We start from the raw sequence: 27,696 nt of genomic DNA on the forward strand, positions 1-27,696 counted from the left end.
GGCACTCAGGATAACCGTTTACACGAGCTGTTTAAATAATGTGATGCACGTTCTTCATGACATGGCATGGTTTGGCCACCCTAAATTCAACATGACTGCATTCGCACATATCGTTTAAACATACATGATGGAATTGTCACTCTTAATGTGCAAGTATTGGATATGAAAAAAAGATCCTAAAACGGTCACAACACCAGAGGACCCGTGGTGGTGTGGTGGATATTTGCCGCGGGGACCGAGGCCGAGTTGTTACGGTAGGCTACAATCATATTATAGAAGGGGCAGTCAGGCGACACAGCGCGACTCACATAGGGTAGCTGTGGTACCGCAAAGCATTCCTGATGGCGGAAATGAATGCAAATGCATGCAAATACTCGGGCGGATATCCGGGCACTCACATCCAGCAGCCTACTTACATTGGGTTGCTACAAGGCAGACTAAAACAAACCGCCGCCATATTGAAAACAATCCTGCTGTCGCTGACTTCACGCGCTACTCAGCGCTTCTTTCTAATGTCATTCATTTGTTGTTGGAATCATTAGCACATGCTACCACGATAGTACCGTTTAATTCATTCAAATGAAGGCGATTTATCTCTTTTAAGGTAAGCAGTGGTTCGTACTTGGTAGCAAGTTACATTGTGGGTAGCCTCTGAACGGTGCTAACGTTTAAATTGACGGGAGGATGTGTGAAATTCACACACCTGAGAATAGCATGCTAGCGTACATGGTCCACACTTCTTCCAGTTACACAGCTAAAATGTAAAAAGTGTTTGCCTACGTATGTACTACAGACCACTAAAGTGAATGGTCTAAATGTAAGGTAAACTTCAGCGTCACTTGGCCAACTCTTCTCAAAGAGGAACAACTTCTTGTACAAATGCGCTGCTGATGTACCAATGTTTTATTACAATTCTTTTGCCAAATTATAGCGCTATGCAATCGATAGTACACCATGCAATTTAGTATTCTAATTTGTAATATGAAATAGTTTTCAACGTGTGTCTTTACCATGGTCAAATTTGAAAGTTGTGAATGGCGTGCTGTACAAATTGTCTGAACTTTTTTGTATTGACACATTAGCGACTTAAAATTAGGAAGTTCTAAACGTAAGTGCATGTTGTCTTCTCTCCAGTATTTATGCACACATATGTAGCTAGCCTCTATGTATTGTATGTGTTCATGATGCATGCGATAAAAGATAAACAAAACAGTGTGGTCGCTTGTATTCTGCGTCATGGCTTACCTCAAGTCCACTGCTCTTCTCCTACCTCAACCATCAAAGAATAAATTGTGTGAATATAGTCAGGCATGCATCCATCTATATTGTTTATGACAATAGTACTGTATTTGGATGTAATGTCTGAAAAGCTTTAGGTAAATGTAGTTTCTGTGGTTACCTTCTTGCGCGTTGGTGCTTTGCTGTAATTAACAGGGATGGCAATATGTGAAATATTGATGCTGACTTCAGATGCTGGTGTTTTCCAGGTTTAGCCAGGAGCCCTGAAGAGAAGAGATGGCACACATTACAATTAACCAATATTTGCAACAGGTTGGTGCGACAAATCTAGTTTTGCAAAGTGAAGAACAACTCTCTTTAACACTCGAACAGAGAACAGCATTTTGAAAATGACATGTTCTTTGTAACCCATACATAGTACGTTTTAAGTTTCCTCTTGAATGTACCAATACATGTGAATGTGCTGTATGAATTACTATAATGTGTAAAATGTATAGTTTTGGTTTTATTTCAAAGGTGTTGGAGGCTATCGACACACGTGATGGGACCTTCTGTGCAGAGCTTCTCTCTTTCAAACACCCACATGTGGCCAACCCCAGACTTCAGGTAAAATTCCTTCCATAATTAAACTAATATCTGCTACAAGACACCTCATGCACTTGGATTGAGGATTTCTTCATGCTAACAACAAGTCTTTAAATAATGATAGAGACATTAAAGGCTTTAAAGTGGTTTTCTATTGCATCCATGCCATACAGCATCATATAGAGTTATGAAGGACAATGACTGGATTTTGTCAGATAGGCAATGCGAAATATTTGGTTCCCTTGCACAGATGGATTTTTTTTCCATTGCTGCTGAATGTTTTTTTTAATTATTATTATTATACTTTAAAGCTTTTAAGTCCGGAGGAGAAATGTCAACAGGTCCTTGAGGTTCCTTATGACGAGATGGTCGCTGCTCACTTGAGGTAGGTCATGCTGGGATCCGATCACTGAGTTTCACTAATTATACGTTTGCATTAATAATCGTTTTACAAAAGTTGATTAAGCCATCGATTAAGGACCTGTGGGCTGTCACTGTTGCTTTGATTCAGATGCACATACACATTATACTGGGCTCACCAAAAGTTAGGGATATTTAGCTTTAGGTACAATATATGAGAATATGAATTAAAGTAGCAGCTATTGTGCTAGAAGATGAGTTTTAGGATGAGGATTTGTGCAAGATTGTTTTTAGGTTCATCCTGACATTTCATGTGAAAGGCAAATATCGCAATCCATTGGTGAACAGTGCACATGATTAATGATTAATACCATACCCACTTCTCCAATGATTAGTAACCTATCTAAAATAGTCATTATTGTCATAAAATGCAACTGTTGTTATTATACAAAGGGATTGTTAATGTGTTCTTTTTTACAGGTGCATATATGCAGTGTCTAATCATGACTTTGTGGAGGCGTACAAATGCCAGACTGTGGTTGTACAATATCCTTTTTGATCATGCAGATACTTAAATCCACATATTGTAAGAAGTCCTGAATGTTTGAAATGGTGTGTTAAAGGTACACTGTGCAGGAATTGCTCAAAAAAGGTACTGCAACTATGCTGCTCATCGAAACTGGGCTGCCTATTGCCAAATTTGATCTTTTCATGAAAGTGTATTAAGTAATCAACTAATATTTTATAGTATGGCCCAAGTACATTCATAGCCAAAAATGGCTATTTCTGGAAATTCAAAATGGCGGACCATGGAGAAGATCCCCCTTTTCGTGTATGAAAAGTGCAATTTGATAGCACAGTCATAATGAATACTTAGAATTTGACGGTGGTGGTAAGTATTCATGAAAAAGGTAACATTAGTGAATGGGTAGCATGAAGTCTGGAAATAAACACCTAAAAATCTCACACAGTGTCCCTTTAAATCCTCACATTATAAGAAGTCCTGAATCTTTGAAAGGGTGTGTTAAAGTTTGCTGTGTAGTTTCCCTCCTTAACAATGGTCTTACATCATTCCTGAAGGCTTTCCAGGCTCACAAAGAAGAAAACTGGTGAGACAATTGATATTTTTTGTGATGTACACCTATGTTTAATTTTTTGATCAGTGATTGAGTAAAAAAAATATCCTGACTTTTAAATTAGAGGCACTTGCTTGCACCACATTTTTAGAGCTTGACCAACGTAAGACTAGATGAATAATTGTCTGTACGCTGAGAGCTACAGTTGGGACTTAGCTTTTGTTGTTGTTGTTGTTGTTGTTGTTGTTGTTGATGTTGTTGTTGTTGTTGTTGTTGTTGTTGATGTTGATGATGTGAATTGTGCTTTCAATAATATTATTTGATATTTACAGGGCATTGCCAATGATGTTTGCTGTAACTTTGGACTTGAGGATATTCGCCAACAATGTGAGTTATCTTTGGGTTGTTCATACATCACAAGTAACACAATAGGTTTATGGCTAAGGACTAAACTTGTAAGAAGGTGTTAAAATGTAAATGGCAAGAAGGACCTTGTATTCTTCCATGTCGTATCTACAGTGTCATGCATATCGTCTGTGTGAATTTTGATTTCACGTGTCATACAGTACTGTATATACAACGCTTAGTCCATTGATTTATTTAGCTGTTTCTGATAAGACAAGATACATTACATGAATTATATTGGCATATTGCAGGATATCCCAACTCGGGACTCTTCACAATTAATAATATCCCTCCGCAGTTGAACTTTTATTTGAATGTTGTCCATGTGTGCTGTCCACCAGGCGGAGCAACAGCTGATGAAGAAGGGCAAGGGGAGGCTGGGGGACATGCTGGAGAAGGCGGCCGAGCAACTCATGAGCTGCTTCAGAGTCTGCGCCAGCGACAAGTGAGTCACAGATGCATGACATTCACATTACACTACAGTAACTTCACATTTACAGGTCTTTAGGTTAGGGATGCAAACGATTAATAGATTAATCAACTTTAATCGATCAGTGCGTTAATCGATTAAAAAACATTAATCGCAAGTAATCGACAATTCAACTGACAAGAGACCCAGGTGAAATGGGTATGTGAGGAGTGTGTGTGAAGAGGGGTGTGATTAGTGGCGGGAATATTTAAATCTCCTTTGGATTAAAGAATTGAAATGCAATTAATTTGAATGTGGTATTTTATCTCAATATTTAATTACAATTTTTAGATTTAGTAGTTTTTTTTCAAGAAACATTGACATTTCGGGGGGGGGAAACGCAGCTTATCAATTAATCGTAAGTCGATCGATAAGGCTATCCACTAATGATTAATGAATTAATCGATAATTTGCATCCCTACTTTAGGTACAGGGTGTCAGGAGTTGGGGAGAAAAAAAAGAAAAAACAAGGGTTTCTCAGTTTTGGTCGAGACATGTGACCATACACATTCAAGAGAACAATTGTGATAAACACATTTCTAAACTCGATAAGGAAAGTTCTAGTCTTTACTCCTATCTTGCAACACCCCAAATATTTTCCTTTGCCTTTCAGCCGTGCCGGTATCGACGACTCCAAGAAGTGGGGGATGCTGTTCCTAATCAACCAACTTTTCAAGATCTACTTCAAGGTATAGATTATTGTATCACATACAAGACATTATATTGTAACCTTAAAACAAATTGCTATTTTGATCGTTATATAGAGACATAAGCATTTTTTTTCCAAAGGATTTGAAGGTTTTTTTGTTGTTGTTTTTCACTTTTTTCACTTTTAATAACCCTTTCATAGATCAGCAAGCTACATTTGTGCAAGCCACTTATCAGGGCGATCGACAGCTCCAACCTTAAAGACGAGTACAGCATGGCCCAGAGGATCACCTACAAGTATTACGTTGGCAGAAAGGCCATGTTTGACAGCGACTTCAAACTAGGTATGATGCTTTCACCTCCCCCTATATCCCAAAGGTGTATAGCACTTTGTTCCTTAAATATGTATATATATATATATATATATATATATATATATATATATATATATATATATCAAGTTCAAGTTCAAGTTCAAGTTTATTTTAGCCATATCAACAGTATACAAATACAGTTGTTAGGAATGTTGCTTGGTGTGCTCACACAACAACACCAACAAAAGACACAAAACTAGGGAGGGGGGGGGTATGAAAGAAAAAAAACAGGGGGGTACACAAATAAATAAACAGGGAATGGCATACAAAACATTGGAGACATAGAAAAGTGCAATGGAATATTTAAAGTGCATGGTATGTAAAGAACAGTAGTAGCATGTGCAAAGTAACAAAGGAGGTAGGAAGGCCAGGTAGTGGAGTAGCTGTATATATATACATTTTTAAAAATATCTTGATGTTGTTTCACAATTATTTCAGTTTTATTTTCATATAATTTATCCCATATTTTCCCCCAGCGTATTTGATTGAAGCAAAGTAGCAAATACAATTTGTCTGTATTTCATAACATTTCCTCTGTTTATTTAAATTTTATTTATTGGTTTGTTTTGCAGCTGAGACATATTTGTCGTTTGCATTTGAACACTGCCATCGCTCCTGCCAGAGGAACAAGAGGTTGATCCTCATCTACCTCCTCCCAGTCAAGATGCTCCTGGTGAGACATCATCCATAATGATTATCAATTAAGATGAACGATTAAGATCAAGCAAAAATTAAAGCCTTTTTTGAAATTTAAGGAGCCTTGCTGTCACAAACTTCTATTTTTCTGAGACTGAGTTTATGTCCCAGATGGCTTTAAGTGGATGTGCATGGTTTTTTGGTTTGCTCTATCTATATGTATGGAGTTTTCCAGCACAAAAAAAACTTTGAAAAAAATCTTCTTGATCTTGTCTCTTATTTGGACTCTTTGTCTTTAGGGACACATGCCCACTCATTCACTTCTGCAGAAGTATGATCTTATGCAGTTCACAGACATCACCAAAGCTGTCAGGTAAACTTATTTCCTAATCTTGTCAAATGCCTTCAAGTCTACTGACCACTTTTTTTAGGGACCATCAACCTGTCTAAGGACTAAAGATGGATATTAAAACATTTTTAAATGTTATAATATTAATATATGCTCTCCCTGTGTTTGCATTTTAAATGTTACTAATATATACTGTACCTGTATTAAATAAATAAATGTTCGAACTTTCTTTCCAACCCTTTGTGTTGCTCACCACAGCGAGGGAAACCTGTTGCTGCTGAACGAGGCGCTGACCAAACATGAGACCTTCTTCATCCGCTGCGGAATCTTCCTCATCCTCGAGAAGCTCAAGATCATCACCTACAGAAACCTCTTCAAGAAAGTGTAAGCAGTCTTGCAGATCTGTCTTAACTCTAAATAAAAGCGCTTCAAGATGTTTCATTTATAATTATACAATTAGCTGTATAACATATGTAGCTTATGTAGCCTACAGAATCTTGTTTTCTTTTCAACTCTTTGGAAATGAGGACTGATGCAATAGTAGCTAACTTAATTGCTAAACAAATGTGTAATTTGCCTCTACATACCATACAAATTGATGGAGGGAAATCATGGACTAGACCACAAGGAGCTGGACCTACAGTCAGAGGGTTGTGCCTGTAGTAAAAGCCCCATTCATTTCTACCTGTTTGCATACTCGACTATGTGCGGCTGTGTGTGTCAGGTTTTCATTTCATGACTTGGTCAAATCTTGAAGAGGACTAATTTCATCAAAGGTGATGGGAATGTGATGACCCAAAGTGTAGGTAATTTATTGTAGGTTACCTACATAAGTGTTTCCCAACCTTTTTTGTCTTGTGTACCCCCAAGCCTTTTCGTTGTGTCATGAGTACCCCCTGAGTCAAGTTCTATATCGCTTTCTCTATCCCAATGTAACTAAGCTCCATATATTTGTTAAAATGTCATTTTTCCAAGTACCCCCTGCAGTGTGCTCGCGTACCCCTAGTGGTACACGTACCCCTGGTTGGGAAACACTGACCTACATCACCTATTGAGAACTCACCAGTTGCCTCTGGATGCGTTTCTGGAGATAGTCTGTAACGGCTGTGTTTCACTTGTACTTTTTCTGTGTAGGTATCGTGTGTTGAGAACTCACTGGTTGCCAGTTGGATGTGTTTCTAGTGATTATGTGTAATGACTTCATGTGATGACCAAAAGTGTATCTTTGACTTGTTGGTGCAGATATCACCTGCTGAGAACCCACCAGTTGCCCCTGGATGCCTTCCTGGTGGCCCTGAAGATGATGCAGGTGGAGGAGGTGGATATTGACGAGGTGCAGTGCATCCTGGCCAACCTCATCTACATGGTAAGTAGGGGTGGGCGATATGACGATATTATATCGTGAATCGCGATATTGAGTAAAATATCGTCTCGAATCTGCCAAAGTGGAGAAATCGTGTAGATCGTCTTGCAGTGAGGATGTTTATTATCAGTATCAGAGTGACGTTTTCTCACTTGTGTTGTTGTCTTCACTTTATTCTTTACATTATTGTATTCCAATTGTACAGTTTATGAGAGTATCATCAGTGTGTTAACATTTTATTGACTGCAAATTACAAATTGCAAGTATATGAAAGTTGTTTTTTGTTTTTATTTTTTTGGATGGAAGATCGTGATAAAATATCGAAATCGTGATTTCATGTTAAAAAATCGTGATACAACATTTTTGCCATATCGCCCACCCCTAATGGTAAGGCTCTGGCACAACAAGTATGGTTATTCATATGCAATGGATGGATGTGTGGTGGAGTAATGGACTCTACTGCTTTCACAGTCCGTCGAAAAAGAAGTGAAATAGAATGAAAATGGATTTCTTCTGCATTCTTAAATGTTCCTGTTGAAAAGCGTTCTCTCTTTATTTTTTTGTTTGCCTCAAAAAATTAATAAAACAGAAGTATATGAAATTAATCTTCCGTAGATGGTGGTTGGTCGTAAAATGTACATTATATAAATGACTTGCTGTATGTCTATGTTCTAAGATTTCAATTGTGCTAATATCTAATGTTAATATCCTTCTATCCTTACGTTTTTCTCAGGGTCACATTAAAGGCTACATCTCCCACCAACATCAGAAGCTTGTCGTGAGCAAACAAAACCCCTTCCCTGCTCTGTCCACTGTGTCTTGAAGAGGTAAATTCAACGCCCCACCCCACCATACATCCTACAACCATAGACCATGGAGCCCCTTTGCCCAGAAGCACTCTTTCAGGACCTTAGTTACCGGTATGCCCTTTTGTAAGACTTTGACCATGTGCTATTTTTATGATTGTGACAAAAAAAATAAAATTACACCTTTTTTGTTAAATGCCCATTCTGTGCAGTCTTTCCATGGTTTTCCACTGGATTTAACTCAGCTGAACTGATGGGTTTGACGATATTATATCGTGAATCGCGATATTGAGTAAAATATCGTCTCGAATCTGCCAAAGTGGAGAAATCGTGTAGATCGTCTTGCAGTGAGGATGTTTATTATCAGTATCAGAGTGACGTTTTCTCACTTGTGTTGTTGTCTTCACTTTATTCTTTACATTATTGTATTCCAATTGTACAGTTTATGAGAGTATCATCAGTGTGTTAACATTTTATTGACTGCAAATTACAAATTGCAAGTGTATGAAAGTTGTTTTTTGTTTTTATTTTTTTGGATGGAAGATCGTGATAAAATATCGAAATCGTGATTTCATCGTGGCATGCCTGTCTCGAAATCTACACCGTAATGAAAAATTGCTGCTCAAATAAACTCGCAGTGAGACTGTTTTTCATCACGGAATGCCAGCAGTTGATACAAATCTGAATACGGTATGTAAAGCGATGTTTTCAAAGGAAAAGTGTTTCCCACGACACTCAACACTCCAATTTCATCATTTTTTGTCATTTTTTGAACAGCCACCGAATATTTTGTCTTCAACCCAAAGACGCATATCGGGGCTTGTTCGAAAGCCCAAAAACTCAGCTGTCTGTATATTTTTACGGTTTGTTTCTAGCTTATTCCATTCCGAAGTTATTTCTCTTTAAGCGAGCACTGGTTTAGGTAAAAATAGCGATTTTCAACATTCGAACTGAGATAAAGCCTTTTTTGTCATGGGTGTGCTCTGACTCTCCGAGTTTAAATTGCGGGTCTAAATGCATTTTCACGCCTGAAGAACAACTCCAGTAGCTTCCAAGTAAACTATTTCGATGCAAAAATCACCTGGTCAGGCTATTGTTCAGAGCCACATCATCTGAAATGCTAGCTAGCTAATGTCACTTGACTGGCAGTTTTCGTTCTGTAGATAAAAGTAGACGTGCCAAAGTACTCACCCAAAATTAGGTTACTTCCTGCTGTGTTGCATGCTGTTTTTCATAACAACCTTCCATTTTACCCCTATCTTGATTGCAGCAAAACTCCTTATCCTTCCATCATATGTTTAGGAATAGGCTAGCTAGCAAGGCAAGTATGTTTTGATTCTCCAGGAGTTTTGACTTTGTAGGTGTTTTCATGATCTATGTCAGTTCTGTTCATCACATTATTACGCAAATCACACAGAATGTTTATTAGAATGTGTAGATTCAGAATCCAATAAAAAACGTAAAAACGTAATTTTACGGCTTGGGAGCCAACGCATGGGAGGCAAAACTTATTTTTACGTGACTTGGTAGTGAATGTGTTAAGATGGCTAAGTAACAAGAAAACATTAACAGAAATTGCAAAGGGTGTGTTAGGGCGAATACTGAGATTTTATAATTAGGAATGTCCTTTAACCCATTGTGTCCTGGATACACATATACGCTGCATTCAGGATTTTGAGATTTGAGCTGTTTTATTTAATATGTGGGTATGTTAGAGCTGAATGAACACATCATAATGCAAGATGAGGGTCTTGGCTTTTCAAATATAACTCATTTCATGTTTGTATGTGTTTCGGAGGCTGAGATATTTAGGATTTAATAGGAAGAGGGCACCCTTTCCCAAAAAGGGCTTAGGACAAAATGGGTTAAATGTCTCCAAATTTGTGTTTAATGTTTGTACAAATTCAGTTAAGACTTTGTTTTCTGCATTTGTTGGACAAAGAGTGAAACTGTTCAAGGTGAGAGTGTGAAACTGAACATCAAGATAATCACAAATACATGAGTGTTCTGTTCATAGAACAAAGTAGGCATGTGCACACCACACAAGACTTAAAATAACATTTTTAACACAGACTACTCAAACAACAACCTTAGATTGAACACAAGCTACTCAACTGGCAAAGGAAATATGTAACACTGCAAGTCTTCGGAAATATCATTTTGATGCATTTTCATCTGTTCTCCACAAAATGTTTGATTCGTTTTAAACCACGGTTTGAAAAAGATTACATGGAAATAAGTACTGGAAAATAACAACTGCAACATTTTCTTATGAACTCTTCAATTACTTCTTCCCTGTCCTCCGATGCCTGGGCTCCGGTGGTTTCATTGTATCTTCTAGTAGGTCTTCAATCCAGGGCAAGAAGCGAGAGAGCTTGGTGAACACCAGGCCTTCACTGCAGTCATGGCTCAGCATGAGTCCTGTTACAAAGGCGGTTTTACCTTTGACACTTGCAACTGGAGTCCCAGATAGAGGCCCACAGTTGGTTTCTCTTTTACTCTCGGTTGCGACCTCTTTTTCCGGAGCAACTGTGGGACTAAATCCCCTAGTCTTACTGGTCTCAGTTCCACTGGCAACAACATTTCCTGCTGTGGGCTTGGGCTTGGGCATATGGCTTTTATTTACGGCCTGTATTTTGTTTAATGGAGCAAGTGTCACAGCCTGTAGAGGGGTGTCCAGAAAGTCGTCTGGAATTTCAATGGGCTCTGTGTCCTCCATTTCTTCTGGTTCATTCACCCACACCGTCTGCTGTGTCCTTGGACGCAGTCCTTGTGCCGCTCGAGTGATGCTCAGGCTTGGAGGACCAACCTGCACTTCGATGGTGGGCTTTGGCTCCTCTTCTTTTATTAGACGAGGAACGCCTCTTTCCTTTTTGCTCGTCTCGTTTGCTGGTATGAGGACGTGCTCTTTCATGCAGAACATCTTGTTGGTCAGAGGAAAGCTGACATTCAGGTGGTCACGACAGTCGGCCAGGGGCAGGTAGAAGTGGCGGGCGTGCTCGGGTGAAACCACCCCCTCCAACCCCTCTTGCATGAGGACGTTCTCAGAGAAATCCTTTTCGGGGAGGCAGAGGGGCATGGCGGATTCTCCCAGCGGTAGTGATGATTTGAGATGGAGGAAGCAAAGGTCGTACTCTTGCTCACCAGGCTCGTAGCGCTTGTGAATGGTAGGCACGGCGTGAAGTGGTACCTTGATGACACCCTTGGAGCCTGCTGATTGTTGTCCTAGAGGAAGGATGAGATTGAAGTGACATCTTTGACCACAAAGTTATGTAAAAGTTGCAGTGATGTCAAATTATGACAAAATAGCCAAATAGCTAGTGTGTGTTAGAGTGTTAAATTGTCTTCTTTATCTCTGCTCAACTCTTGTACTTGTGTCCATTCTTTAAACATGTACATTTCACACAATAAACAATTTGGCAAAATACAGTAGGTCGTGCATTGCATCTTTATTACACATCTCAAATTAAACTCTTGCAGTCGCATGTCCCTTGTGCCAAGTTTATGTTTCTGTTTAAAAAGAAGGCAATCCGCACACTTCAGGTCTATTTTTGTGCAAAGAAGTGCCTGATGAAGGTCTAAGGACCGAAAGCTTGCAAGTCAAGTAAAGCTTCTTTGCACAAAAATAGACCTGAAGTGTGCGGATTGCCTTCTTTTTATACAGAAATTTCTACTGAATCCTGCATCTTCTAAACAGATGAGCGATGGCCTATCACAACTTAAGCCAAGTTTATGTTTAAAACACAGTTTCCTTACCAATCTGCACGTGAGTGATGTCTGTGGGAGAACTCATGCAAGTCGCCGTGGTGAGTACTGCCCGGAGACCCAGAATCACCCCATTGCATACTGCCTCGCCATCCTTGTCCATCAGAGTCACCTACACAGTAGCACCAGAACATGGGGGTGGATTCAGCATTAAAGGGATAATAGATATGAGCACTGGTATAGATGCCATGTTGACCACTCCTTTGAATTGGTGGCTGACGTTAGATTGACACCATTTTTAGCCGGTATATTGCTGCCATCTGTCGGTGACGAGGCAATATGCATAATTTCCTGTAGGTGGCGGTAATATCTATAAAAAGTAGCAGGATAACGGCCCAAGACGGCGGTGCCCAGGGTTGGGTCATGCCAAAAGGCTGAACATGGCATCTACACAACACATCTGCCACTCGTTTTGTATCCCGTTTGTGGAAAAACTGGTGGAAAACTTGGCCGCATATGGACAAATTAAAGCTTGTGCTGATTGTTCATACGGCTAATATTGATAACCTAAAGAGGTTTACGTAGTTTGCGAAGTATGTGACTTAAAATGAGTGGACGGTTGTTCCCACTACCAGCTGTTACTCACCTGCCAAGGGCATTGACCATCGGGACAAATCTCATTGCCCGGCAGACTGTCACTCTGCGTGGGTGTGTTTGTGGAAAGCTGTATTCTGCCACATGGATGCCTCACTGCAAAACATAAGGAGACGCTGTGTTTGAATAATCCGTACAGTACAGCTGTAGTTATGCACTGAATTTAAAAGCATTTTGCGTAGCAAATATGGATTTAGACATCAAACTAATGTGCTACAATTTGTTACTTCAAACTATGCGAAGACCCAAAATCAAAGCATGTTCATCACCTCATTGTGCCCCTTTACGTGCTTTTGTGTGAATGTTCTGTGTCCAAACAAAATTGCAATTGCAATTTGTAATTGTTGTCAGTGGTGTTCCTACGGTGATTTTCTTCCTCGCAGAGACCCCTTGCTTTGAGTTGAGAGTTTGATGTTCAAATCGCATCTGCAATTAATAGGCCAACACAGCCATGTTGTCACTGCAAAAATGTTTTTCTGTGTGTTTTGCCTTTGACTCACCCCTGGATCTGCAGCTTTTCCCATCTGTGTGTAATGTGTATCCTTGCACGCAGTGGCATTTGTACGAGCCGTAGGTAGGACTGCAGAAGTGTTCGCAGGCATACGGGCCGCTAAGTGGACACTGAGAGATATCTATGAACAAGGACAGATTATTGGGCGGACAACCAAGATGGGGAAAGTACTCAACACAGATGATTTGAATAATTACATACATGCATACAGTAGGTAATGTGGGATCTAATGTGGGATCCCCCTCTACAAATCACACCGAGTAGTAAAACAGGTTACGTTAACCTTGTTCAGCTGTTCCGTGTTCAACCTTTTGGCGTCACCCAACCCAGGGCGCCGCAGTCTTAGTGCGGTATAACGATATTTCTCATATATCTTATCACCACCTACAAGGTAATGTGCATATTGCCTTGTCACTGATTGATGGTAGCATTATACCAGCTAAACATGACAGGGATCTGACTTTAGCCATTCGTTCCAATCCAAGGCAGTGGTCAACACGTATAAGTTTAAGTACAGCCGGGCCATGATGTTTTCTTACCCGTTTCACATCGGGCTCCTACGTGAAATTCTGCGCAGGTGCAGTTATAACCCCCTACTTTGTCTGTACACGTTCCTCCGTTTTGGCAAGGATTGGGGGTACACTGGTCTCCATCTGACCACAGCACAGACACAGAAAACACACCACCACAGAATTAATAGTGATAAAAGTAAGTGTTGGGTGTTTATTCTTTGTTTTGACTATTTCAGGAGGATATCTCTGTGTGCAGGTAACTTAATGTGCAGAATTATTAGGCATCTGCGTCACTACTATGCATCTATACTACATGTGTTACAGTGTTATGACAACTCTACTTGTAGACAATCATTTCTGACATTTAAAGGACCAGTTCAGTCAATTTCAACATGCAGTTGTAATGCTCACACTACCCTGGACTTGTAAGTACCTGAGAGATTTTTTCCTTCTTCTTCAGCCTTTTCCTACAGTAGATCTTGGTCATTGTAATGGGGGCAGCGCTTTGTTTACATTTCAAAAAAACATTTTTATTTATTCCCCAAAACATCCGAAAGGTTATACAACATCAGCAGACAACTAACAAACAGCGGTACCTTATGGGAAAATATTTGTGTGGGCCTATGTTATTTTATTTTTAAATGTAAACAAACGCTGCCCCCATTAGAATAGCTCATATCTCGGAAAGGGCTTAGCCGGAAAATGTGGCATCGCCGGGTACTGACAAGTCAAGGGTAGCGTGAGCAATACAACAGCATATTGAAATTCACTGAACTGGTCCTTCAAACTAAATCACTGGCAACCATAGCCTCTCAGTGGCTATATAGGCACTCAAAATAATTTTGCCCATGGAGCAGAATGGTTTCTTTATCTGCTGACAACTAAAATGTTTGCAGCAACAACCACAACCTCCCTGACACTGTTCAGAAAGGTGTACAAGTTTTCATCAACTGTAAATCCTTCATTTAAAAGGGCCCTACCCGTTCACAGTACGGTTTGGGTCAGGTAAAGTGAGGCATGTATTTACTCTTTCTTCTTCCAGGCCTTTCTAGCCACACAGTGGAGTATTTGGGATCTCTTCTTCAGAGGTGCAGACTTTTGCCACTTCTTGAGGAATATCTCTTTTAGAAACTGGTAGTAGTTTTGAAAATTGAGTTTTAGACCATTTTCTATCTGAAATGGTGCCTCTAACTCGTCTCCACATTGTGAGTGGAACTCACAACGTACACATAACCGATCCAGCCATGTGCCCATCCATCTGGACCAACAAGTGTCACTCTCACCAATCCAGAAAGCCATCGAGTCTTCAGATATATCTTGGCAGTCTTGACTTCTGTGTCTTGAGTGGGTGGCGTGTTTCAGCCTTTCTTACCTTGGCCATGTCTCTGAGTGCTGATCACTTTGTTCTCCTGGACACTCGATTTAGTTTTCAGCTCTGGAATATGACAGCACTGGGGGGTAATGTCATTCCAGTAGGTTCACATATAATTCTTCTCTAATCTTTGGCAGTTAGTACTCTGCACACACGTTGCTTGGGACCCTGTGGGCTTTATAATCGAGCATTTAGTAGGTATGTGATCATGCCTCAATGTCTTGGCGATGTCAAGAGAGCCATATCACTTTTCAGAGTCTGACAGATCTCTCTTGTGGCACATTTTCCCAGAGGAGGACAAAGTTACTTATGCACACCTTACGAGGGGTGTTTGTTTCCTTACATCACACCCTCTCATTATGCAAATGTGCATTACCTGTGGTGCTACAACAATAGGAGCTCATGCTCATAAAGCGTCAGACAATGTGCACGAAATGGACAATGTAATCAACTCAATTGCCATATAATTCTGCACACAGAGTACAGTATCTCTAATTGTATAGCATAATTCATACAACATGCAGCCCTTGCTTCAGTTCAATAACGGATGAATGATGAATAAAAAGCTACTCTACTCTATAGCAAGTGAATGGATACATACGTACCGATGTATTTGGCCCAGAAGACCTCCTGTAAAGAAAGTAATGAATAAATGCAACAGTGAGAAAACACTTACAATGACGACGGCAGCCATTATATAGGCTGTGTCAGAGTTGAACATTAGTTCTAACATATCATCACAGTTGAACACCCAACTAAGCCATTAAAGGTATACAGTACAAACCTTTGCGTATACATGTACAGTACTTCACAGTACTGTACTACAGAAATTCACACTTCAGAGTGAACCTGATCTGAGACACTGAGCCACAGTGAAACGTGTTGATCACCAAATAAACTACCAGCAAAGAAGACCAGTGTGCTGTGATTTACCCACCCTTTACTTTGACTATTTTTACTGCACATCACCAGCACCTGGGCAGTGGTTGTGCACAGGGACTCTACTTTGAGTATCCCTTTCTGCTTCCTCTTGCGTCCACAGTTAATCCTGTTGGATGTGGTTCGTCCTTCTTGGTGGTATACTGACTTTACCCTGGATACCGTGACTCTTGATACATCACAAAGACTTGTTGTCTTGGTCACAGATGCGCCAGCAAGACGTGCACCAACAATTTGTCCTATTTTGAACTCTGATATGTCACCCATAATGTTTTGTGGATTACAAAACTGTGCTCTTACCCGGGTTAATTAAATGTTCACAGTCTGCTCTTACTGGTGCAATGTGCAGTTGCAGATTGGCCACCAGGGTGGTCCACTTAAGCCATGAACCTTCCCACACTAAAATGACAGGTGTTTCAGTTTAATTGTCAAACCCCTCTGTTTCAGTTGGCTGGGTCTATTCAGTTAGCTGGGTCCATGCTCATGCACCATCTTGATCTACATATACATAATCAGTGACAAGCACCTTTGGGTAGTCTTACGTCTTCAAAGATGCTATTGTGCTTAGGTGTTCTACATTTTAGAGGCCATTGCTTTCAAGATGGCAAGCTTGTGTATATACTCTATTATAGGTACATGACCTGATTTATTTGTGGATGCCATCCCTTTAAAGAAGCCTGACTTGCAATGTCAAGAGTTAATGCAATTATGGTGCAGTATGTATGTGTATTGAAGCTTTTGTGAAACTTACTGTTTTTACATCATCCTCAAAGCACTCCCTGGCCTCTTCCTTGGTACATGTCTCTTCCATGCACTCTTTCTCAAGGTTTCCTTGGAAGAACTCCTCAAAGAGATAGGAATTATCCCGCCTTGTGCGCAAAAAGACGGTTGCTTGAACCTGAGTCTGAAAGACTAATGGCACAGGATACTAATATTTTAATATAATGTCGTCATTAATCACAAACAGTGGAAACAGTGACAGTCTTGATAAAATAAGCAACATTTCTAGACTAGATAAAACTCAAATGAGATTTCAGCAATGTGTGTTTGTTTGCGGTTGATGTGATGACTATCGGTTATCTTTTCAGGGGTCTTAATCTTGACATGTCAAACATTTATTAATGAAACAATATACACCCATAATAAATGAACTGGGAGGTGTCAGCCCAAAGCAGTGCCTGGGCCATGCTCTCAGGCAAACACTACTTCCGGTGTATGCATAAGGGGGAAAAAATCATCAGTTTTTGTCCAAGTGCCTCAACACGGCAGCGTTTGTGGAAAGAAAGAACGAACGAACGAAAGAAAGAAAAAGTTAACAGAGGAAGAATGAATTGAAATAAAAGGCATCTCCTCACACTTCTGATGCTTGCGCCCTAAAGATGTTTTTATTTTCTTTAAGAAAAGACTTTCTCATAAACTTGAAAATGTACTGTATGTTGAAAAGTAAGTCCTCACCTCACCTTTTTTCCTGTAACGCCTACTTTTGTCATTTTCCGCATGGAGTAGGAATTAACGTTCAAAAGTAATAGTCTGACATACATTTGCACAAAAATATATAAAATTTAAGAAAATCACAAAGATTGGGACAAAATCTGTGAAGGGCATTTAAAAATGTTTCCATAAACTTGAAATCCTCTTAGCTGTTTTACAAAATGGTTCTTAGTCTAATTACTTTGCCTCTAAAAAGATCAAAAATGGATGTCAACTCAATTTCATCCTCGAGGACAATAAGATCTTCAGGAGATAAAAAAGATGATTTGCCCAAGGCCCACTTCAAGAAAAGTTAATATAGCTTTCATAAATAAATGAATAAAATAGTTTGGCCCTCATCAGGGCAAAGTGAATCAAACAGTTCAGAATACTGTAAAAGAGCGGAATGTTTACCGGGCTTCGCTGCTCGTGTTGGTTGGAAGTTGCTCAACAGGAAGCCATAGAGTAAGATGTTCCACCTCAGAGATCCCAACACCATTGTGATGCCTCACTTTTTTCTTCCGGCGCTCCAGTGAAATCCACAACCCTCTCAAATTCTGCCACCTTCGCTTGTCTACTCGTAGGCTACCTCTCACAGATCACCCACCCCTATTAATGCAGTCTGTTAATCTTTACGGGAAACTGCACTCGATGACTCATGTGGAAGTTCTTGTAAATTACCTTGGTAAATTTAGGAGGCCACATGCATTAATAGCAGTGTATTGCCCTAACCATTTGAATTGCTTAGTTGGAATAGAAACAAGAACCTAATGTGTTGTGTCTGATCTGTTTTGCTGAAATATTTGAGGGGTTTGTTTCACCATGAAGATGTTTGCTCTGTCCCTTGGTTCTGCATTATGTTGACTGTCCACAGCAATGGTGGACTTTAATCTGTCAATAGTGCACTAACCAAATGTTGCATATGCTGCAAGGCAGACTCATATGTGTCCTAGCTAACTTTGTATATGTGTAAATATTCATGTATATATTTTTTTTCTTAAACTACGTACATATTTATATTGATGAAAACTTTTTCAGTATTCCAGGAAATTAGGCCTTAACGTGGCCAAGAAGATAATACTTGGTATAATTGTTCTGACTTTACTCAGATACCTCAAATCTTCAAATAGGGACATGCAGATATCACCAACAACAATATGGATAACAGAATAACTAAATATTTAAAAAAAAACATTTTTTAGAGGAAACACAAACTTCACATTACGCCAACCACAAAATGGCCTCAGATCATGCCCGCTACATGACCCTTTCTCAAAATGGCGTAAGTCCCAACACCAGGGTAAGCAAACGTGTACGTACCTACACAGTATACGACTTGACACACCACACAGGTATGCGAGCTGTGATGGTTTCATTCAATTTCACTGACCAATAATCTCTGACGATATGTACAACAATTAATGTTTTATGTGACTCATTGATAATAGATGTCAGATACTTTATTATTTACATTATTGAATCAATCAAAATTAATTATTTCATTGCTTACATAAGTCAGTTACTGCAATCCCATATGAGAATGAAATGCCATTATGAACACCACTGTTGATATAAAACCATTTGGGAAGTTGACAAGGGTGATCTTTCCTCGGGTAATTCAGGGTTATCTATCTGTTTGTTTGTAATTATATGGGACTTTAACAGAATGGCTTGATTGTGATTTGTGAAAATCTTTCAGTCTAGGCACAACTGTTTTTTTGTATTTATATCACTCCACTGTATAACCCATTGCCATTAATTTATTGGTCTGTTCGCAGTCCTGTTTGTGAGCTATTCCTTCACTATCTGAATGTCTTGCCATAGGTGTGCACAGATAGGGATGAGGTGCTACTAAAGCACCTGGCCATTTATTTGCTGTACTGGACAAACAAAGTCGCCTTCTTTTTTGAAAGTTTTTTTGTTGTTGCAATGTACTATGGTCCATGTTGACATGACGATCTACAAATCAAATACGATCAAAAGCATGTGACAATGTAACCTCTATTGCCTAGCCTAGCGAGTTAAACCCCTACAGCAAAAGTTCCACATGCCCCCTAAAAAATGTCTGTGCACACCACTGGTTATTGCCTATGCCATAATATCAGCTCTCACAGGGGTCCAGTAGCAAAGTGCAGTAAATACACTTCAAGTTGCCACAGCCAACACCCATCAAATATCTTGCCTGTATAATAGTGGTGATTATTTTATGTAATTTAATTGACCAAACATGACAAATAACCTCTTAAAAGTTCTAACAGGATAGGGAATAAGCTAGAATTTGTAATAAATATGTGTGTAGATTAATGTATAGATTTCACCATTACTAGAACAGACTGCAAAAAATAAAACTTGAGTCATCCAAAAACTTTATTCACTTTAATTCCACATGCATTTCATTCATCACTTTTTGTCACATACCATAACCAGCAAAACATGTCACTTCATTTTACATACCCATCAGTCTGTCTGTGCTGTATTTTTCTCTTACTACTACTTAATAAATCATGTGCCTGGGCAGTACATCTCTTTTCCTTTTGCTGTTACTTAAATCTAATTTCATAACATTTTCCATCACACCATTCACCCACGTGATGAATTTGGACACTTGCGTGTACACCCCATACTTCCCTGCCTTGGCACAACCCTCCCCCCAGCTCACCACGCCAGTCACAAACCAGGTGCCGGGATCTGTGCCGTACTTGGTCACGTGAGGACCGCCGCTGTCCCCTTGGCAGGCGTCCATGTTCTCCTTGTCGTAGCCGGCGCAGAACATGTGCTTGGAGACTTTGAACGAGCTGGAGTCGATGCAGGTGGCGCGGTCCACGTACGGCACCGTGAGCTTCTGCAGGGTGGTGGACTGCGGGCCGCCTTCGCGCACACGCCCGAACCCGCTGATCATGGCCTGGCTCTGCTTCATGAGCACCGACTCGGCGAACTCGCGGTCCGGCAGGCAGGCGGGGACGATGAACTTGGTGAACTTGATGGGCGTCTTGAGCTTGATGAGGGCGATGTCGTTGTGGTAGGTGGCCGGGATATAGTGCTTGTGGGTGATGTAGAGCTGCACCTCGTGTCTGGCTTCTCTGCCTTCGTCCCTGTTCATGTCGAACTCACCTGGGAAAAGGGGGGAGGGGGGGATTCATTACATAACACGTAGGTGATGCGGTGTGTCCAAAGCCATTAACCGCAATTACAGGGTATTGGGTACAGTCCCTGGAGAATTCTAGTATCAGCGTTAGTTCTACAGCCAAACGATCGTGTTTGCTGTTTAAAATCAGTTGGTAATGTGTGTAAAATCAGTTGGTAAAGTGTGTAGTGGCCAAAATGGAACTGCTATGACGTTCACTCCCATGCTTCCAAGCATATTCCATTCATAGTCGTTTGAGATGCTTGTGAGGATTTGAGCCTCGTCTTGTGAGTGTGCGACTTGAAGGCTGTGGCACTATTGAGGGAAGCATCCTTGACTTTGAGAAATGGTGAGTGTTGGTTTGTCTGGGACTGCCCATATAAGGGCAGGTGCCCATGAGTATGGGAAGGGGATTGTCACTGGAAGGCCTGTGGGGGGGGGGGGAGAGCGTGGCAGACACATATCTCCTCAGTGGACTTAGCCTGTGGATGGACCAGTGCATGGAAGAAGCAGTCCCTCATCCAGAACCACTCCCCTTCTCATCCTGAACTGCCGAGACTACCAGACGCTTGGGATAACCAGTTCAGGGTCATAGCTATAGGACTTGTTCACGTTACGGCAACACACTTATTAACCCATTGATGCCTGATGTTGTGTTGCGCAACATTGGCCCTGGCGTCTGGAGCTGCATTTCACAACATTCAGACTCATGAGATTTGAGACAACTTTATTAAAAATCTCTGTCTTCCTGAGATGAATGAACACATTCTAATGAAGGATGAGGGTCTTAGCGTTTAATATAACTTAGTGCATATTTTGATGTGCTTCAGAAGCTGAGATATTTAGGTTTTTATAGGCTGAGGGCAGCTTTTCTTAAAAAGGGCTCAGGCATTCAGCACCCTTTTTTGCAGGTGCCTTAGGCGTCAATGGGTGAAGGCTCTTGTCTGCAGGCAGGAAGATAATAGCTTCTCCTTTTGGACATCATAGCCTTGCTTAACAAGTATGGACTGGGAGTTGAGACTGGGACCTCTCGCACCATAGCAGGAACCATACGCCTACACCAGTAGTTGTCAACATTTTTTTTAATAAACGTCCCTTTGAATTCATCATAAGCCTCCAAACGCCTTCTTTGACCTCATCATAAGCCTGCCGATGCCCCAATTAAACTGAAAACAAAATAGACTGGTGCCGCCCATTTGCAACTGAGAGCTTTCCCTCTCAGCTGCCTCCTTCTCAACGCCCCCTGAGGGCTCCCTAATGCCCCCTACTGTAGACCTACAACTGTCAAAGTTGGATTATCTGAACTTTTGACAAGACGCAACAGCGCTAACGGTCCCCACAACACTTGTATCTGCCCATGGAAAATAAATGGGATCTGTCAACTGTCAGTAGCAATGTGAACACCGGGTAATAGGGATGCCGATACTGCTCATTATACTCGTACTCATACTCGTCAAACACTTGCCGATACCAGGCACCGATACTGCTATTACACAAAACAATACAAAAAAACAGCATGGAAAAAAGTGCCACCTCAAACATTTACTAACATTTAAATCTACATGGAAATGGACAATAAAAAATATCACAGGTGGAAAAAAACAAGGCCATGCTTTTATTTTCATTGTATGTTGGTGGTAAAAGGTATCGGTATCGGTACTCGGTATCGGCAAGTACACACATTAATGTACTCGCACTTGTGTAGATTTTCAAAAAAGTGCTATTGGTGCATCCCTATAATCATTAGGCCACGGTTACCCCAATAGACCAAATGCGACAAAGACCGCAGTGACCGCAAAATCAACTGTGTTGAAGATCAGCAATTAATTTCACTCCAATCCCAATTCAATTCACTTTGCACCGTAAAATGAATAAGAAGACTTAAGTTTTGTTTACGACTTAAAGAAACACTTAAGTAATTGTTTTTAGACTTCGTATGTAATGTTTTCTCAATCGTTTCAGTGGTTCTTCCAGTCATGGCAGGGGTAGCCTGCTTTACCACCTGAGTAAGTGTGCAAGAAAGGACTCATTTCTTTGTACTTTTCAATGAGGGACAACTCTTCTTCCAAACAGTATGGTTACACAAGATGGAAACTACCTACTGTAGTTTTACTGTAAAAGAAGAAAAAAAAGCCTGGTCTTTACCATACCCTCGTACTTCGGTGACATGAGCAGAAGCTTGCAGATGGCTAAAGCCAGACTTCTTTAAAAAAAACAAAACAAAAAACAGAGATTTTTGTAGCCGCTCCCACTCACCGAGAACCACTGAAATGTGAGTGGACTGGTTCATGCAATGGGCAGCTGAGAGGACGAAGTACTCGTTCAGGATGGTTCCTCCACAGAATCCCATCCCTTCTTCATTCACCAAGAGAGCCTGAGAAATAGGAGCATAAATGCACTTATCATAATTAGCAGTTAAACATACAGCAACCTGTTGGCAAGACATGTGCGTGTGTGCACGTGTGTGCGTGTGTGTGTGTGTTTGTGCGTGCGTGTGTGTGCTTGCGTGTGCGTGCGTGCGTGTTTATGAACATAAAACAGGAAATACTATTTTAAGAGACTGAAATGTTCCTTACTCATCGTACTATGTTTTTCCTTGTCATTTTGTTGTTGCTGAGGACAATGCCGACACACTGCTTTACTGACATACCGTATTTTGGCTATGAACAAGGTTAGAATGGGCACAGATGAACTACAATGACAGTCCATGTAAGATCCTTGTAAGGAGCACAGCAATTTTGGGAATGTGTGTGTGTGTGCGTGTGTGTGTGTGTTGCACTACACCTGCCATGGGCACTCCCCTGGGTCGCAGTTGGATCCCCCAACCACACGCGTGTCCCCTCCCTCCTCAGGCATCACATAATCCCCAAAAGGATCGAAAAACTCTGTAGGTGAAGGGGTGCTGGTGCCATCAAATATGCTTTCTACCGTGGGTGTGAGTGCGTGTGTGTCATTGTGTTGCTGTGTTGTAGACTCCAGTGTGTTCAGTGTTGTGTTGTTGTCAAGGTCAGGATCTCTTCTGAAGGTTGTCCTCGTCTCTTTGCCCGAACCCTTTATGATAACTCCACATTTAAAGGGATCTGTGGGGGAAAAAAATTCAAATAGATATATATGTATATATATATATATTGATCAGATGGCGTCATTAAACTGAGTCTGATTGTGTACTGATAGTAGTGAGTGTGTTCTGTGCAGAGGTGTATAAGGTAGGACAAGCAAAGATATTCAATATAGTAAGGTATATGTGTGTAGGCCTACAGTGTATTTGAAAGCACTTTGAGTCAACTGTACAGTTGTGATACTGTGCCATATGATTGTAATACATTTTGATTGATTGATTTGATAGTGTTACCATCAGAGTGGCATTTTTTGCCATTGACCAGCTCATAGCCCTTTGCGCATGAGCATTGCACTGTCCCATCAATGACGTTGCAGAAGTGGTCACAGCCCCCATTCTTGTTTTCACAGAGTTGAGGGATCGCTACAATAGTGGGAAAGTCACGCCGTTAAAATCCATCAGGCAAGTTAAGACTAGTAAACCATTTTACTACATTATTATTATTATTATTGTTGTTGTTGTTGTTGTTATTGTTGCTGTTGTTGTTGTTGTTGTTGTTGTTGTTGTTGTTGTTGTTGTTGTTGCTGCTCTGGATACTTGATACATACCAAATTCACAGTTGTAGCCATGATATTCCGGTTGGCAGAAGCAGTTATAGTTCCCAATTCCATCTTTACACTTCCCACCATTCAGACATGGCGTGGATAAACAAGCATCACCATCTGTAACATCCCCAAGGACAAAAAAATGATGAGCAAACAAAATGGCAAACAAAACGGTTGGATCGAATGCCATGTACGTAATGAAGCACTAATAAAAACGAACTACTAGCTAACTAACCAACTACTAACTAACTAACAAATGTTTGCAAATAAATAATAAATACTATGTTCTCTGTGTTCTCCTTGTGCTTAGCTAACACCCCATGTCCGATGAGAAAACAGTAAAGTGTCGCCGCTGTCAGCTCGGTTTTGTGAGATATTGAATTAAACTTTTGTCAACACAAGGCCACAACCACAAAGGTGGATGGGAGTTAGAATAATGGAAATAACTTCTTGTCACCGATTGAAGGCAGCATTATACTGGCTAAGCATGGCGCCAATCTAACCGAGTCATTCGGTTCAATGGAAAGGAGTGGTCAACGAGATATCTCTAGTGTTCATATGTGTATTTATGGTGAGCTATAATGTGGGCATTTTCTATATGGAAACACCAAATAAGGAGTCTAGTCTTCTTCCAAAACATTGGGACAATAGGCCTACAACAAAAAATGATTGTTTATTATCAAATGCTTACCAAAATAGACATTCCAAAATGCTTCCTGATGAAAAAAGAGGGAACATTTTAATTACCTGATGTAAACAACAAAAGTGATATTCTCTCAAAAAGTTTTGAAATGATTCCCATTTGCCCTGCATTGTTGCACACACAGCACAACAATGGAACACAGTGCAAACAAATGTAAAAAGTAGGCTAAACATGTGGAGTACATTGTGACAAAAACAACTTTTAATAAAAAGAAACTATCAAAAAAGAGCAATTTGTCCAGTAGGGCAAAGGGGCAGGTGCTTTCGCACCACCTCATCCCTATCTGTGTACGCCTATGTCGGCCTGGGTCATCTCCAGAGCTCTAAATTATTTCTTTTTTATCACCAGCCAAAATGGCTAGTAGATGTTAATCTTACTAGCCAAACACACACTCACTAATGGGTCAAAGTGTCAGGTAGATCTTTTCTACCAGCCAAACTGAAATTTCACCAGCTGCGGTTAGCTGCGGTTAATTTATAGCCCTGGTCATCTTCCAACCCTACCCCATCTCTCTCTCTCTCTCTCTCTCTCTCTCTCTCTCTCTCTCTCTCTCTCTCTCTCTCTCTCTCACCCATTTACTTCGTGCAACCATCTTCACTGTCAATTTAAGGCAAAGACAAGCCTCAAAAAGAGAAAAAGAAGGCTTAACATACCGTTTTCACATCATCCTCAAATATTTCTCTGGCCTCCTCATGGTTGCAAACTTCCTCTATGCACTCCCGTTCCATATCGCCTTGCCGCCACTCCTCAAACGGGCTGTTCGCTCGCTTCAGACGCTTCAGCACCTCACTGGCATCCTGACTCTGGAGGAAGACTGGCAGGGTCGACAAGTGAGGGGAAAAAAAGCCCAAATAAACCCAAAAGGGCAAATCCACATAATACATCACAATTTCACATGGGGCACACTGTTACAACATGCTCCAAATGTTAATGACATGACATAGTTATGGATGACATAATGACATAATTTGGAACATGCATTTCTGACTCTGTGAAAGATGAATGGCAGGCTCAACAAGTGGGGAAAAAAACAAAATGGTAAATCCACACAATGCATCACAATTTTACACAAGGTATAACACTGTTGAAAACTATTATACAAATGGCATTAAACAATTTGGAACGTGGATTGTTGTGCATTTTTAGTGAACTGAACATTTTGTTGACACTGTCATAAACGTATTGACTATTTAGGAAAACCTTTGACAATGTCATTTGCATAATAATTTGGAACGTAGTGTATACATCAGGTTTGTTGTATCTGAAGTAGTACAGGATAGGTCCTTTATGATACTATACTGTTGGAGTACCTTTATTGGTACGTACATCATATTACTGCAAAACAGTAGCGTACAGCCCAAGTGAAAGGTAGTTCTGTCCACTGTGTAAAAATGATAAATGGACTATATTTTGTAGAACATTGACATGCACAGTACTCAGAGTACCCGAAGCTCATTACAACGATGCCTTAGTCACCCATTGTAATTCTCAATAATCAATTACAATTAGTAAAAAAAAAATACAGTATATAAAATGCAACAAAGAGTTCAATTGATTAGTAGAAATGCTTTATAAATCAAGAAAGAAATAAGCAACTAATTTCGAAGGTTGCCTCACTTTGTAGGCTCAACCAACATGAAGGCCTGTGATAATTCACTATTACTGCACATATACCTACAGCACCACCAATAATGATATTTGAATAAATAATACCTCTATAAAATCTACCATATGAAACTCGCATGCAGAACAATTAAGCACCAAAAAGGTCGCTTCACTTAAGACATGCCCCCTATTTTAAATTTCCTGTTACCAAGATGACCATGACCAAGTTGATGTATTGCTAAAGACTTGTGTAATGTCATAGTGGTGGACAATGGTGGTGAAGTCTTCTCAACGACAATTACAGTGTCTCATTGGTGGAGCGGAGCGCATTATGAGGTTAACCACTACTGTACACCACTGAATTTACTCAACAGAAGACTGTTCAATTGATTATTTCTCCCTGGGAGTGGGAACACAACAAAACAAACAAACAAACAAACTAACTAACTAACTAACTAACAAAAGCAACAAAGTGAACATACCATCTGCAGAAGTAACGTGAAGCAGCAGGAAGAAACATAAACTCCAGATGATCTCAGACATGGCCAGTTCCTTCATCACTTTAGCTTTTTATCTTCGATGCCCTCTCAGAGACATCAGATGCAGGGGGAGTTTAATGAACTGCCTAGTAAAAGAGAGTGAGAGTGCAGTTGCGCAGAATGGGGAGAAGAGGGGGGAGGAGTTTCTACAAGTGGGAGGACAGGACCAAAAAAAAGGTTCAAATACAGTCATGTAAATAAGAACCTATTGGCTTAGGGCAAAGTCTGAAATCAGTCTCCACTATTCTGATGATTGTGTGAGTCAGTTTTAAGTGTATACTGTGATTCAACATTTTCAGTTGATTAAAAAAAAAACCATAAGATTCTTTTTTCTCTCACATTATGGTGGAAGTTTCCAGAATACTGTATACACAAGTAATTTTAGCCGTCACATGTAATGTAACACTAATGCACTGTTGTTGAAATACGTAGGCTGCAAATAATGTCTCCAAACGTGTGTCCTTTCCTCTGCCCTCTGACGTCATGCCTCGTTGTCCACCTGGGTAAAGGCAGTTTTATACTGCACATTCATTTAACATTCAAAACACCAACGTGACATATCTGGAAAATAAAAGCCTTGTTGTCAAAG

The 27,696-nt window shown here is 40.3% G+C and overlaps 2 protein-coding genes across 2 annotated transcripts; one reads left to right on the forward strand and one right to left on the reverse strand.

Annotated features, from left to right (window-relative positions):
* The first annotated feature begins 472 nt into the window (after positions 1–472).
* Positions 473–8,510, forward strand: pcid2 (PCI domain containing 2). Its single transcript, XM_063212155.1, has 15 exons — positions 473–604; positions 1,488–1,551; positions 1,756–1,845; positions 2,136–2,209; positions 2,665–2,730; positions 3,252–3,293; positions 3,593–3,647; positions 4,007–4,110; positions 4,748–4,823; positions 4,985–5,126; positions 5,729–5,829; positions 6,092–6,165; positions 6,400–6,525; positions 7,384–7,507; positions 8,238–8,510. The coding sequence occupies exons 2-15, from the start codon at positions 1,516–1,518 to the stop codon at positions 8,325–8,327; spliced, it is 1,200 nt and encodes a 399-aa protein (XP_063068225.1). The 5' UTR covers positions 473–604; positions 1,488–1,515; the 3' UTR covers positions 8,328–8,510.
* Positions 8,511–10,594: 2,084 nt separating this feature from the next.
* On the reverse strand, positions 10,595–27,220 carry LOC134459536 (uncharacterized). The gene is made up of 17 exons (XM_063211898.1): positions 27,051–27,220; positions 25,617–25,777; positions 24,952–24,976; positions 24,264–24,377; positions 23,950–24,078; positions 23,382–23,677; positions 22,854–22,971; positions 19,974–20,584; positions 17,888–17,981; positions 16,755–16,915; positions 15,670–15,694; positions 15,065–15,127; positions 13,720–13,833; positions 13,170–13,301; positions 12,662–12,765; positions 12,067–12,187; positions 10,595–11,535 (listed from the first exon to the last, which is right to left on the reverse strand). Exons 1-17 carry the CDS (start codon positions 27,124–27,126, stop codon positions 10,595–10,597), a joined length of 3,285 nt encoding a protein of 1,094 aa, XP_063067968.1. The 5' UTR covers positions 27,127–27,220.
* Positions 27,221–27,696: the final 476 nt, after the last annotated feature.

This window comes from Engraulis encrasicolus, chromosome 12 (assembly GCF_034702125.1).
Source record: "Engraulis encrasicolus isolate BLACKSEA-1 chromosome 12, IST_EnEncr_1.0, whole genome shotgun sequence".
Taxonomy (NCBI): Eukaryota; Metazoa; Chordata; class Actinopteri; order Clupeiformes; family Engraulidae; genus Engraulis; species Engraulis encrasicolus.